Source organism: Anas platyrhynchos, chromosome 6 (assembly GCF_047663525.1).
Source record: "Anas platyrhynchos isolate ZD024472 breed Pekin duck chromosome 6, IASCAAS_PekinDuck_T2T, whole genome shotgun sequence".
Classification (NCBI taxonomy): domain Eukaryota; kingdom Metazoa; phylum Chordata; class Aves; order Anseriformes; family Anatidae; genus Anas; species Anas platyrhynchos.
This window is the reverse complement of record NC_092592.1, coordinates 28,023,795-28,038,880: the sequence shown is the minus strand read 5'-3', so window position 1 is coordinate 28,038,880 and position 15,086 is coordinate 28,023,795. Positions and strand designations below refer to the sequence as shown.

The window sequence follows — 15,086 nt, the reverse complement described above, 5'->3', positions numbered from 1 at the left end:
TTTGTTAAAGGAATCTCTTCAGTTTAGAGCGTTTATTTCCCTCCTGAAAGAATGCTCACATTGAGGCTTCCTCCACAAGCTGGCCGGACACTTGTTTTAGTACTGCTCAGAGGTAATACACGGTGGCCCATGTTCAGTATAAATGCCACCCATGTGCCCAGGCCCAGCAGCTGCCTCACACCGGCCCTGGGCTCAACATCGTCCACCTGAAGCACTTCTCAGAGCACCCAGCTCTTCCCACGAGGCAGGAGGTAGATGCAAGTAGAAGGCAGGGTTCCTGGACGCAGTCTCCAATACCTCTAAGTGATTTTTCAGGATTATTTTGACAGAGTTAAAAGGAGGAGTAAACTGACTGCAGAGCACTGTCAATATAAACTTGGAAAATAAAAGATTTTGTTCATTTCTCTGTTCTAACTTCAGAGAAAGATATTCAGAAACAGTTATTAGTTCCAGGATGGCTGCATATCTATCTTTAAATATATATATATATATATATATATATATATACACATACATACACACACACATATATGTATACTGACTGATCTGTCTTCAAAGCTCCATAGTCTTCACTGCAAAATGGTCAGGAATACAGCTAGACAAGTTCCCCCTTTCTGAATATTTTCCTTGGAACTTTTGGGTTGGAGCCTGCGCATTGCGTGGGGCTGCGAGGGCTATTACTCTTGGAAGCTATTCTCCCAAATTCTTTCCTTTACTGGAAGATGTGAGGTTGATGATTTACAAAGAAGAAACATATTAAGGCCTCTTACCACTGGACCACGTTCAAACAGCATGCAAGTAACAAATCCAAACCCAGCTTTCAGGCCAGGAGTCAGAAAAGCGCCTTCAACGCTCAAATGTATGTGCATCTTCTCCCCTCCCCACCCCCTTGCCCAGCCTCTCTCTCACACACATAAAAGAGAAAGCTTGTTCAAAGTTTACAGCAAAAACTGGAAAATTCAAAACAGCTGTTCTGGAAAGCAAGAAAAACATTAAGAGAATATAGCCGCTGACATCAGAGCTCTCCTGGTAGCCATCTCATCCTATACACAGCAGGTGTGCTGCTGCAGAGAGGAGGAGAAGAGATCGGGATTCCCATCTGTGATGCATCACAGAGCACAGGGAATCCTTCAGCCCCACCTTTAACCCCAGGGGCATTGGGGAAAGCAGGAAAAAAGCTACTGTGTTCGCTCCACATTGGCTGCGCACCCAACTGCACTGACAGGTTCAACCCTATGATTGGCATGAAGCAACAGATTGCTGTAGATCTTGGAGGCTGCATCCATTAGGAAGGTAATTAAGGCTTTTCACTGTCCCAGCTGCCTTCCTCAAACTCTAACCTCGGGGGATTCCCACATTGGGAAGCCTCAGCCTGCCTTCACCCCCCAGCAGGGCTGCCCACGGGGCAAGCTGTGCAACTCCTTGGGTTCCAGGTTCTCCTCGGAGCCTGCTGGCAGCACAACACGAGATGGATTAAACCAGTAAGCTACTGGGAAAGCGTTTCCACATTGGTGATCGTAAGCTCCCACACACACCCCTCGGTCCTTCGTAAAACGAACGGAAAGACCTACAAAACTGTCAGTCCTAAATTATGACAGAGAAGACGACTTTATCTCTCGATCATATGGAAAAGGAATAAAACTTGGGATCTTGTGATCCATGTAACGGTCACATGAAAACATATGATACAAGAAAGCTTTTAACCTTGTCATTGCTCCTGCAAATCAGCACTCAAACATTTAGTAGCTGATGGAGGGTCTAAAGTACTGCACAGGATTTTCAGTAAGAGAAACACAGATATTGATAGGGATCTTGATTTCTCTGGGAGAAACCCCATCCGTGTAGTTTTGGAGGAATGCTTGCACTAAGAAGGAAAAACACTCCCAGCAGACTGAAGTCCTAGAATTCAGCCGTGCAGTTATCAGTGTTTTCAACCCTAACCACCCCAAAAGGCTCCAGGCAAACTAGAATACCAAGAAGAAGATAAAAAAGTTATTTTCCACGGTGGCAGGGAACCAACATGCAGCAGTGGTCAACTCACGCCTGTAGAGCAGCATAAATCCCATACAGCTACAGCAGTGCAGCCCATACTGTGAGCTACTCACACAACCTCTACCCTGGCCCCTGGTGAGGGATTTATTCCTTATTCCTCCCCTCTGCTGGAGGAAAGCAAGACCTTGTCAGAAAGTCTTCATAAACCTGCTCTCTTCAGAGAGGCTTTTCCACCCACCCTCTGCCCATCACGCTACGTCAACACAAACACACCCAATTAAAAGCCAAAAGCCGAAGTTTTACCTGCACGCATACCTCACTTACAGGGGGAAAACAAAACAACAAATTCACCCAGCAAAACGTATCGGACTAATTTACCCATCTGAGAGCAAAAACAACTTCGTGACGTCCCTTAGAGCTCAAGTCAGAGCTACTGAACAGCTCACAACTCAGGCCTATTCAACTAGCACAGATTTAACCAAGGGCTCTTAGTGGATGCCCTAGTACTAAATTAAGGCCCGTCTGCACTTGCTGTGCACAGGAATTGTAGCTAAGTGCTGTACTTGCTTCAAACGGAAAGATGTCCCAGGCTAGATAGGAAGAACTAAGCCTGCAGCTTGCCTAAACCCCACAGCCACACCTACTCTCGGTGCCAGATTATAAATTTTTATCAAGAACAAGTTCACACCGGCAGAAGATTGTCTTCCCTTTTTTTTTTGTAGGAGACTGGAAATCGCTGACAAGCGATTCACAAGCAATAAAAGGGGGCAACCCGCTCATCCCTGTCCTCACGTAACCGCTGCATGGGAAGGGGGCTGCAGGTTTTCAGGGCTGCACTTTGAACCCCCCCCCCGAGCAAAGGGCAGGCAGGAGGTGGAGTACTGGACGGAAACCAGACATGGCAAGATCATTCTTAAAACTGTTTGCTGGCAGCAGAGTATCCAGCTGAGTGGCAGAGTCAGCATTTCATTGCTCTGATGACCCATGGACAAGTAGGGGAAAAAAAAAAAAAAAAAGCTTTGTTCACCTCCATAAAGATCAACAGTTGTGGATGGCTCCGTCATATCGCTGCAAGAGATTATACCACCATAAAAGCTCACTATAAAAGAACAACTTTCATTCACGCCTCTTGGGGGAGAGAACCTCAAGCCTTGATGAGACGGCTCACCCTGCGGAGAGCAGTGTTACGACACCGCTCTCGTTTGAAGAGCGGATCCCTTCAGGACTGCCAGCGAAAAGAGTGGTGCAATCCCAACGGAAAGCATCACAGAACAAAAATACACCGATCTTTTGTATTCAATGTATGTGCTCATCTTCTGGCCCCAGCTCCTCTGGCTGGAGCAAAGCTCCCGCTTGGTTAATCAGTAACGGCAGGAGAAGCGCGTAAGCTTACAGATCCAGGCCTCGGTAATCGCCAGGTTTCAGCTCCCAGGTTGACAGGCATCACACTCTTCCCTTCAAATGACAATTCCTCCACGAGAAGGGCTGCTGCTTCAAATTTAAACTCTGAAATTCCTCCACCCAACCATGTTTACAAGCAAAATGCTTCAACACAAAGGGACAACAAAGTCCCATTCACACAAGCTTTCCTAGCTCTGAGGTTTCTGCTCAATCTAGGCCTTGGGTATTTGAAGACAGCTCCGTTACAAGACAAGTTGCTTCTCTTGAATACATTTACTAGACCTCTCAAGCTGATATCATCACTGGTAGGTAGAGAGCAAGATTGACTCATGTCTTTAAACCACAAAGATAACCACAAACGCCCATGTAAGAATCCTAATTTCCAACACGCCAGCCAAGCCAACCAAAGAAATCTCTCTTGCTTTTACAGGTTGTGTGCTGACACACAGTCACCAAAGGCAGACAATCCTTATGACGTCCCACAGACAACGCAGAAGTGTGGAAAATCCTGAAAAATCACTCTTCTGTTCAGTGGAAATTGGCTGCCTACCAGAAGTCTGCAAGGCTCCCAGGCAGCTTTAAGACAAAACATGAGAACAATGGCTTGAAGGTCTCCAAGGGCCCCTACTCATGACTCTCCAAGAACAGAAAGCTAGCACAGACAGGATCATAAATAGGAGAGAGTACTTCTGAGTAGAGGAGGACAAAAAAAATAAAAAAAAAATAAAGTGGGAGAGCTTGTAGAGGCAAGCTTGGAAAGAATCGAAGCCTCAACATTACTGGGGGCCAGGAATGGAAAGATGAGCTGCCCAAGCCATTGTGTTAATGCAGCTCTGCTGGCAAGATGAAGCACCAGCCAGATCCTCTCCAAGCACAACAGCCTTTGGTCTGAGAGAGGGATCTCTACCTTCTCTGCTGTCCTCTTGCAACCTTGTGTTCCCAGCTGGACTGCTCAATGAGGACCTGATTCCTCCAAGTTCACTTTGTGAAAGATGCTGTATGGTTGAGAGCCCTTGAGTCATCACACTGCTGATTTTCTTTCAGGTGCTATAGGAAATCTTTCAGTTTCTCTGTCTAAACACATAATAATATGCTTTGAGGATTCAGATCTTCATTACTCCACGCTGTACAAGATTTAGAACCTGAAGGAACTTCTCAACTTACCTGTCCCAAGCCATCCGTTTCTCTTCCCTATACCCACCTCTGTAAGAAGACCTATACTAAGGTGACCAGGCCAACTCTACCCCTTAGAGTTCCTTAACAGCTTCCCTTCATGCCCTTCTCAAAGCTGTCTTGTATGCCACCACACTTGGCAGTTTATTCCCAGCATGGCTTCTTCTGCCAGCAGCTACTGGGCCATGCTGATTCCTAGGCCAAGAGAAAAGGCAGATTCCACCTGAGGAAAGCTACTGACAGATTTATACATCTCACTTCAACGATAGGTAATCATGGAAAAAGTAAAACAAAAAGCATCACTAGATGGTCCTGAAATGACTCAGTGACCGTGGCAGGAGCCAGGCTGGATCCACTGGCTGATCTGAGATTTTTTGCCATGTGCCATTCACTATAGCTCATTAGCACCAAGTATTTGCACTCCCGTTTGTAGCTGGCAGGCTGTATTTGAGGATCTTGTCAAATTAACAGGAGTACCAGGTCACGCTCACCAGGGTACGGTTCAGAGTGCTGCAGTACCTTGTGTTGAGGGTTAGTTTTCCAAGCTCCATTAGTGAAACTGGGAGAGACTCAACATTAGAAGTGCAATTGGTAGAGGCACGTGAGCGAATGAAAAAGAGTTCTTCTTAAATATTAACAGAAAAAGCAATGTAGGATGAGATACAGACTCATTCAACACACCGCTCAGCCTCTCCGTTCATTCTAGACCCATTTTATAGTGCCTAGGCAGCTGTAAAACTGACTTACAGCTCTTAATATTAAGCATACTTTGTGAAGTGTTTAGAAAAGGTGAGGTGACTAACTCCCTCCTTTACTCTATTGCCAGCTAGAGCGATATTACAGCCTGCAAAATAAACCTACTGTTGGGTTGCTTTGCTGCTGAGCTCTCCTGCAATCACACCTGCTAATGGCTCAATATTTAGGCATCAGAACAGATTTGATACATGAAATAAAAAAGAACAATGGGCCTAATACATTAGGTTAACAAAAGGATGATTTTGTCCCAAATATTTGCTTTGGCACAGGGCACTGAAGAGGCTGATAAGAGTATCTCAAGCTCACTTATTCAATTACATTGCTACCCAGAGGTCTTGAACAGACAGTCTGCGATCACATAATTAGAAACTGCATAATAATGCTTCCATACTAGTGTCAAATAATGGTTGTGCAGACAGCTTCCGCTGTAATATTTACTAGCTTTGGCTGAACAGCAAAATAGCAATAGCGTTTCCACAGTTCCCAGCATTTTCCAGAGATGACGATCAGAATCGCAACCTTTAGATCCATCTCCTTCTGCCACTCACATTACAAAGCAACTGATGGGAGATACCACGCTATTGCTGCTCGCCCACACACAAGAGCTGACAAAGCTTCAGTGTTGATTAGACACGCTCACAGAAAGAAACAAACACCTAAGACGACTTATTAAAGACAGTATCTTTAGTTTCAGAAGCCCTTGAATTGCAGCTTGATGAGATCACCAAGCTTCCAGGGGGAACAAAACACATTTCCTCTTTTCTAGCACTCTTTGTCACTGGTTTTACACCCTTGTAGTTGACTGATGTTCACAGAGCGTTCTGCTCTCCTCAGTACCTCACGTTGGCAAAGAAATACTGAAAAAAATCAAAAAAATCTCAGCCCTGGAAGAAAACTGCAATGGTTACACTACCTGATCACTTCGCTGTACTACTGAATTTGCTCAGAAGTCAACATTTTGCCTCTTCTCTCCATATTCGGCTTCAAAACTGGCCAGGAAATGCTGCTGACAGCACAGACTGACCTGAAATTTGTAGCTGTGCCTATCACAGAGAGCCTTTATAGACAGAAAGCAGATAGGAACCTGGCTCGCTTGCGGAATTCACCCCAGTGGGTGCAGGAGTTTGCTAACTTGGAGAACACTTTGGGGAAAATGGCAACAGCTTGTCTTTGTTGACTAATGAGACTCTAATCATGAGCTAAAAAGCAATCAAAGAATGATGCCAAGCACACGTGTCAAATTCAGACCTGTACTGCTCTGAACACTTAGGGCATTGAATTTGCTTACTCCTCTCTGTGATCCACATCTCATTCTGCCCTCAGCAGCAGAGCAGAGCCTCCAGCTGGGCTCCTCACCAAGGCCAGGCTGACACAGCACTGCTGCTCTCCATCACCATCTCTCCTTCTCCTAGGCCCACAAAAGCATCACAGCAGTGAGCCCCAGGAGAGCCAGAGCTGCCCTTGAACGCATCCCCCAGGAACAAACCTACAGGCACATTGTGCTAAGTCTTCTGTATCTTGGTGTCAAATTCCCTAATCGTTGCCCTTTTCTCTTCACACAAGAAGTCTCCGTGTGGGACCTCAACACCTTTATCTTTATGTGAATTCTCCTAAAAAAGGATCCGAAGAGATGCCTTTTTTTTAGCCAAGCGGCCTTGAAAGCAATATTGTTTTCCAAGAAGGAGTTTTACATGCCTTTGATAATTCCAGAAGGGATTTATGTAGTTTCTTCCAGTTCCTTGTAATGCTGCAGTCACAGCTTAAACAGAAAAACAGCTTCAGAGACAAACAACCTGTTAGATGAACCAGAAAACAAGCATTCAGATGCGTTAAATGAAGTTTACTTATGGGAAGCCTGGACTCAGATTCAGCAGGATGGGAACCTATAAAACCTGAAAGAGACCAGGAAAGAAGCGAGCTGCAAGTCTGGGTTGGAGTTGCAGCAGAAAGGTAAGCGACCTAATAACAGAAAGAGAGCTCAGCCCAGAATAACAGCAGTGCAGAGCTTTGGATTTGTGAGCTACCAGTCACTCCTGTCCCTCCCCTCAGAAGTAAGAGTTTCAGGTTCCTGGGCCATGGTTTTCCTGGGAGTGGGAGGAAGAACTAGAAAAGAAATAAGACCCTGAGAAAAAAAATTGGTCTATGTCCTTACTAAACAGATACATTCATAAAGACAGACAACAAAAATCAACAGAGCATGCATAAAAGATCCTCAAGTTAAATCTGACACGGTTTTTAGGGAAGAAAAATCTTTTAAGGTTCAGTCGGCAATAATTTTAATAAGGAATCTAGGAATTGTCTCAAGGCTGCCATGTGATTCAGAAAATAAGAGCTCAGGACCGCTGCACACAGTTTCCATGACTTCTTTGTACTAGGTTATTAACTCTGATCTTTACTATAACGTAATACTAGAGACAGACACAAATAAGATCAAAACATACAAGTCAAAGATCTCCTAGTACGGATAAGGAAGACTCTGACTGAGAAACTGCCTCACTACAAGGCTGTCCAGGCCACCAGGAAAGCAGCCGTATGATGACTGGTAAAAAGAGGGCCAATCTTAGAATATTAGTATTAGAAATCAACGCTTTGCAAGCTGGATTCTTCTAACTCTGGCATTCGGAGAGCTTCAAATAGAAAATTTTGGATTTAGGATAACACATGCAGAGGTCCAGCACTGAAAAACACTCCAAACAAGTGCCAAGGACCTAGGAAAACTGTCAAGATAACAACAGCAACAACACAACACTTACCAGCAAGGGAAAAGATACCAGATGAGACAGCCCATAGCTTCTTTCCAAAAATGACTTTGATGCTCATTCACTCCCTGCTGCACCTTAGGAGCCAGGATAGTGATTGATCCTGGAAGAGCTGTCACCTTGCTCCCCTTTACAGCAACAGCCAGCAAGAGGTTATTTCAAACAAGACACATCTTTGCAAAGTCGGGCAGGTCATTTCCCTGACTTGTGGAATGGGTACCCTGTACTTCCCTGCATTAAACTGGGGTTGAACAGATTGGATTCAAGTAAGCTGAACGCCCAGTCTGCACAGCTAGCTGGCAAATGGAGTTGAGGTCTGTTGACAGGAATAGAAAGCTACTCCACTTTCAGAAGTTTTTATTTATTTTAAAATAAACAAGGCTTTTTAGGAGAGAAGCTTTTTAGCAGGCTGCTTCAGAAGTCATGTTTATTCATACTTCAAGAGATTAGAGCAACACGGGAACGGGAATGTGCTGCAGCTCTCTTAAAATTAAGTTTCTTGCCTGGCAGCATAGAGGTGAAACATATATTCATTTTGCAACTGTGGGCAAAGAACATTAATAATAAGCTCACCACCAAATCCTCCAGCTGCCCAGCCTAAGCAAGTACAAAACAACCAGTTTCATCTGCCACAGCACCAGAAGGACACGTATCCTGCCATGCTTGGCTTTTCATCTCTTCCCTGGTAGGCTCCAATTTATGTTAACTCCTAAACTTCTTAAAAAATAATAATAAAAAAAAAATGCCTCTTTCCTTGAACAGATTAAAGCCTTTAACTATCACAGGAGCTGCTCGCTGCAACGAACAGGGTTGTAGCCACCTGGGTGGGAGAAAGGCAGGCGCAAGTTTTGGAGCAAGCCTACTGTGGTGGAAGGTCAACGTGGTGGGAAAGGGGCGATTAAAAACCCTAAGCTTATTTATTTTCAGCACTTTACCGGAGAACAACATGCAATTTGATTCTCACCCTTAATTTGTACATTCTCACGGGAATTTGGCAAGGTTGCCGTGCAGAAAGGAGTTTGAAGAACTCTTGCAAAAGACAGCGCGCTATGCCAGATCAAGCAAGCTATCAGTTATTTACATTCATTTCAAAGGACAAAGGAAGCTATTTATTTCCACCCTATCTGCATGTTTAAAGAAAAACCAGTTAAGACGGAACTAGTCCTAACACCAGGGCTTGTCAATGCACAGCAACCAGCACGGCCATCCTGGAGTAAATATGAGGCACGATCAAACTATCCCAAATTAATCCACTACTACAGGGACTGCTCCAGAACGCAGTGGTTGCAGCAGGGCACACGTTCCCATTAGGAAGTCATCCTAAACTCGTGCTGCTAGGAATTTACCTGGTGCAGGCAAGAGAAGTCCTCTGGCTATCAGCAAAAGCAACCTCTGGTCTGTACCTTCCAAGCAACCCCAGAGAATTAAGGAGCCTATTTTAAGCATGAATTTCAGAAAGTGCAAAGAGGCCTATTTGGCTTTGCCACACTTGCAGGATTAAAATGCCTGATTCTCCCAGCTATTATATAAAAGGGCTCCTATTTTTAAACACACAGGAGTGTTTCACCTCCCTTCAGACACATTGCTACACACAAAGCTAGAAAAAAAAAAAAAACAGAGGTCCAGCTGCAAGTTAAGACCCCTGCCACGCTACCTAGAGTCAGAGTAACGGAGGGAAAAGAACTCCAGGCCTGCACACCCAGCAGAACCCACCTTAACCAGCCAGCAGTTAAGTGACATAATTGAGTTTCCCAGATCCGAGCTGCAGATTTTGCAGCACAGAAACCACAGGCAAGGCTCTCCCACATCTCCTGTTCAACAGCTCTGAACCAGAGTAAGATTTCCCCATCACCACACTGAGGCAGAAGGAACTAAACAGAGCAGCTGCTGCTCTGGTCAGCAAAAAGCAGGAGTGTGTTCACCTTCCATCTGTGAAAGAAAAGTGAGGATACCAACGGAATAACCCTCTGAATCCCCTAAACTGAGTTAAGCAGGCAGAAACAGATCAAATGCCATGCTGCCAAAGCTCAGTGTGGGGACCAACCAGTACCTGGAAATCTAAATGGAAAATTAAATGTTATCCAGAAAAAAAGTTCATCAATTTACAAAGTTATCTTCAAGAGAATTCTGCATTTGATAAAAGGCTAATTTAACCTTTCCTTGTTAGCCTAACTGTGGTACCAATGCAGCTATGAACATCTCTTTCAGTCAGATCATCTCTCAGAGACAGAACTGCCTGACAGCACGTTGCTCTGAGCTCCCATGGTTATGATCAGTCTGTGGCACTCACTTTACCTTCAGTTAAGCAGCATGATGGTCTGCAAGTACCTAATTGATTTGGAATTTCACTTGCTATTTCCTTTAAAGCTCCTTTAGAGCATACAGCCTGCATCATTATTTGGCTCGCAGAGAGGAATGGATTCAAAAAGGGAAAAAAAAGTTGTGTTGTTTTTTTCCTCATAAGCAAAGGCTTATAATGAGAATTAATGCATATCTGTCAGAACACCTCCCACAATTCAGATGGAAAGCCCCCATCCAGTTCTGAAGCAATGAATACACACACACGAGACCAGAGCTGTAGACGGGCTCACGTGTTTGCACAGCTGAGCCTGTGGTCCTTGGGGCACAGGAGAGCCTAGGTAAAAAGGCCCGTAACCCCAATGTGCCACCCAGACAGGTGCATTCAAACACATTTTAAGACCCTGGAACTATTTCTGGGTTCCCAGATCAAAGCATCAATCAGGATAACTGTAACACGAGCACAGGGCTGAAGTCAGCCAGCCGAGTGGATGAATGGAGTGCGAACGCCGTGTTTATCTCAGCACGTGTGTGCGCACTAAGCCGGAAAGATAGGAGTGACCTACACCAGCAGCCCACCCGCTCCTCTCCTCGCTGTCAGGCCAGCTGAAAAAGCACAGGGAGGACTGAGCCAAGTAACGGGCGCGTATTCGTGTCAGCAGTTCCCACTATAATGTGCAGATGAGTGGAAAAAAAGAAAAAAAAAAAGCAGCCTTGCTTGGCACGATGCCCACACGCACAGCCCGGTAGTGGGGAAAAAGAGGCAGGGGGCACAGACCATCACCCAGCCACGGGTCAGCTTTCTGGGTCAGGGAGCTGGAGGATGCCTAAATTCAGGCTCCTCTGTTCCGAGTGCACCTTCCCAAAGCCTCTGTGAGGGGAAACAGCGAGGGATCCCCTCAGAGCCCCCTCACTAGGGGTGCTCCCCACCACCCCCCGGGCCCTGCCATCATCCCACCTTTCTTGAACTCCTCCAGCATGGCGTCGAGCTTGGTATCGTTGAAGACAAAGTGCAGCGGGTGGTTGTAGAACCGGGTGATGGTCTTGAGGGGCGTGCAGTCGTCAGGGTCCACAAAAGCCAGGTCCTTAACGAAGAGCAGGTCCACGATGTTGGAGCGGTCACCCTCGAAAACGGGGATGCGGGTGTAGCCGCTCTCCATGATCTCGGACATGGTGTTGAAGTCAAGCACGGCCTCGGCAGCGATCATGAAGCAGTCCCGGAGCGGAGTCATCACGTCCTCCACCGTCTTGGTGCGCAGCTCCAGGGCTCCTTGGATGATGTTGAGCTCCTCCTTGACCAGATCGTTGTACGGGTCAGTGACCCGCAGCATCTCCAACAGCTTCTCCCGGTTATAGACGGTGCCGATCTCCTGACCCAGGACACAGTCCAGCAGTTTGCTGACAGGGTAGGAGGCCGGGAAGGTCATCATCATGAAAAACTTGGTGAGGAAGATGGTGTTGGCGCCCACAGCCAGGCCGTGCCGGGAGCAGATGGCCTGCGGCACGATCTCGCCGAAGATAACGATGCCAATGGTGGAGACCACCACGGCCACCAGCCCGGAGCCGGCGATGTCATCCAGCAGGATGGTCAGCGTGGTGTTGACCAGGACGTTGCCCAGCAGGAGGGAGCACAGCAGGTAGTTGCCCTGACGGCGCACGGGCTCGATGCGCTTGGCGTAGTTCTTCTCCTTGTCCGTGCCGCAGTTCTGCACAATGCGCAGCTCCATGGGGTCCAGCGCCATGAGGCCCAGGTTGAGGCCGCTGAACATGCCCGAGAGGCAGAGCAGGAGCGAGATGAAGATCACCTGCAGCCAGAAGGGCAGCAGGAACTTCTTCTCCTCCCCGACGATCATCTTGGTGTCCTCTCCGTCGTGGTAGATCCAGGTGGTCTCCCCCCAGGGCGGGGGGCCGGCGGGTCCCTCGGCACCCACCAACCCACCGGCGGCCCCGGGCCCTAGGGCGGCGGCAGCAGGGGCCGAGACGGAGGTGCACAGATAATAGGACTTGCTCTTCTCCGTCTTACGCAGGGGCTTGATCTCGATCTCGATGATGCCCGACGTGCGCCGGTTGAGCACGATGTGCGGCAGGATGATGATGTCCGACGTGCGGATGCCGCAGCGCTGCGGGGCTCCACCGCCTCCTCCTCCTCCTCCACCACCACCACCACCACCACCTCCTCCTCCAGCCGAGGAGCCCATTCCTCCTCCTCCTCCTCTCCCCACCACCGCCGCCGCTCCCCCGCCGTCTCCAGCCAGCGTCGCCCGGCCTCCTCCCCGCCGCCTCTCGTGCTCGGTGAAGGCGATGCGCGACCAGGTCTCGTTGTTGATGTTCTGCCCGTACACCCGCAGCTTGACCCGCGTCCTCTCGCTCACCCGCAGCGCTCCCCCCTCCATGAAGGAGACGTCGTCCGTGTCCTCCAGCCGCAGCCCGATGATCACCGTCTCCTCCGCCGAGGAGGATGAGGATGATGAGGAGGAAGAGGCAGGCGGAGCAGCGGCGGAGGCGGCGGGCGGGCGGCCCATTTGGCAGCAGCAGCCCAGCAGCAGCAGCAGCAGCAGCGGCGCTCCCCGCGCCCCCCGGCCGCCCCCCGCCATGTTCCCCCCGGGCAGCGCGGCCATCTTTAGTCAGGGCTCGGCGGCGGGGCCGCCGCCGCCCCTCATCGCCCGCGGCCGTGCCCCGGTTGGCACCGGTGGCGGTGCTGGCGGCGGTGCTGGCGGCAGGCGGGGCGCGGCTGCCCGCGGGACCCGACGGGCGGCGACTGCCGGAGCCGGGCCGAGCCGAGCGCCGCCTTGGTGGAGCCGCGCTGCGCTCCCCGCCCCGCTCCGCCCCGCTCCGCCTCACCCGGGCGGGGCCGCGACTAACGGCCGCCAACGGCCGGCCGGTAACCGTTGAGGGGGCGGGGCCTCCCGCGCGCCCCTCCGCCAATCGCCGCCCGCCGCCGGCCCCCCCCCGCGGCGCGTGACTGAGGGGCGGGGCCGGCCCCGGGGTGAGGGCCAATAGGGGAGGGGGTGGGGGGAGAGGGGGCGGGGCTAAGAGGGGGCGCGACCAATGGCGGGGCGGGGATGGGAGAGGGGATGGGGGGGGGGGGGGGGGCTGGAGCGGGATGGGGACGGGGATGGGGAACGGGACCGGGACCGGCTCCGTGTGTGTCCCCCCCCCGGTCACAGCCCCGGGCCCCGTGAGCGGTGTCGCAGCGCCCCCTGGCGGCCGTGTGGGGCACACACAGGGCAAAGGGCCGGGCCCGGGAGCAGGGGGAGTGTGAAGGGGGAAGCAACAAAATTAGAATAAAATAAAATAAAATAAAATAAAATAAAATAAAATAAAATAAAATAAAATAAAATAAAATAAAATAAAATAAAATAATTTTATTTAAAATAAAATAATTTTATAAAAATATATATTTATAAAAATTATATAATATTTTATATAAAAATTATATAAAATAATTTTATTTTATTTAAAATCAAATAAAATAACGAAATTGAAATAAAACGAAATGAAATACAATAATAAAAATAAATAAAATATTAAAATAAAATAAAGTAATAAAATAAAGCAAAAATAAAATAAAGATAAATACAAAATTTAAAAAGAAAAAATAATTCCAAATAAAAAGAAACAAAATAATAAAACACAAACAATGTTGAGTGGTTTTTCTAGTCCAAAAAGACAAAAATAAATGAAATGAAAATAATATAGTATTAAAATAAAGTAGTAAATAGATATAAAGTAATAAAGTAAAACCAAAAATAATTTTAAAAGAAACAAAATAATAAAATAAAACACAAACAACGTATGTTTTTTCTAGTCAAAAAAGTCAAAAACAAATAAAATGAAAGAAAAAAAATAAATACAAAATGTAAAAAAATAAAATAAAATAAAATAAAATAAAATATAAAATAAAATAAAATAAAATAAAATAAAATAAAATAAAATAAAATAAAATAAAATAAAATAAAATAAAAAGGAAAAGAAACAAAATAATATTTTTTAAAAAATAAACAAAATAATAAAATAGCACACACACGAGGAGTTACAGTTCTCCAAGCACACCCCTCTGTGTCCCTAAACCCAGCCACTTGCAAGTTCCCGTGCACTGCATCCTGCAGGTTCCTGGTCCCATCTGAACCCAAACGGCAGGCTGGCGAGGTGACTTTCCAGGAAGCCATACTTATGGGCATTATTTATGGGTTCAATCCCCAAACCGGGGATTCATCGCTCCCCTATTTCGCTCCTGGCAGAGATCAGGGCGAGCAGTGCGGGGCACTCAGGAAATCCCTTCTGTGACTGGGAACTGCCCTTACAGGCCTCTAAACTTGTAAAAACCCCAAGGATCTCCCTCTCCTTGCACACACACGGCCTGATGGGGACAAGATGATGTTCAGCTGGCAGGGAGGGGATTTTGGTCCCTCCTGGAGGATCAGGGCAGGAGGAGGGATGGAAATGTTCCCTCATTTCCCAGCTCATCCAGGACGGGGACATGGTGTTGGGGCGGGTGGGACGTGGGACACGTGTGGGGTGTGGGACCCTGCAGCCACAGTGTGGGATTTCCAAAACCGCCGCATTTCCCTGCAAAACCCTGCAGGTGCAAGGCCTGCACAGCACGCAGGGCTTCCCACTAGATGGAGTCCGGGGGAAAAATAAACCTCAGCAGCGCTGCACGGGGAAAGGGGGAAGAAATCCCAACCCCGGGGACAGGCTGTGGGG

General features: G+C 47.8%; 1 protein-coding gene across 7 annotated transcripts in view; it reads right to left on the bottom strand.

The window, feature by feature from the left end:
* Window positions 1-13,227, bottom strand: part of CNNM2 (cyclin and CBS domain divalent metal cation transport mediator 2) — a 113,718-nt gene extending 100,491 nt beyond the window's left edge. For 2 of the 7 annotated variants that reach the window (XM_072039753.1, XM_072039754.1), the window contains exon 1: window positions 11,338-13,227. In XM_072039753.1, the coding sequence (XP_071895854.1) occupies window positions 11,338-12,997 (1,660 nt within the window). In that variant the 5' untranslated portion in view covers window positions 12,998-13,227. The remainder of the gene's footprint in view (window positions 1-11,337) is intronic. The other 5 variants (XR_011810101.1, XM_072039756.1, XM_072039752.1 and 2 more) reach the window with 5 other exon arrangements.
* Window positions 13,228-15,086: the final 1,859 nt, after the last annotated feature.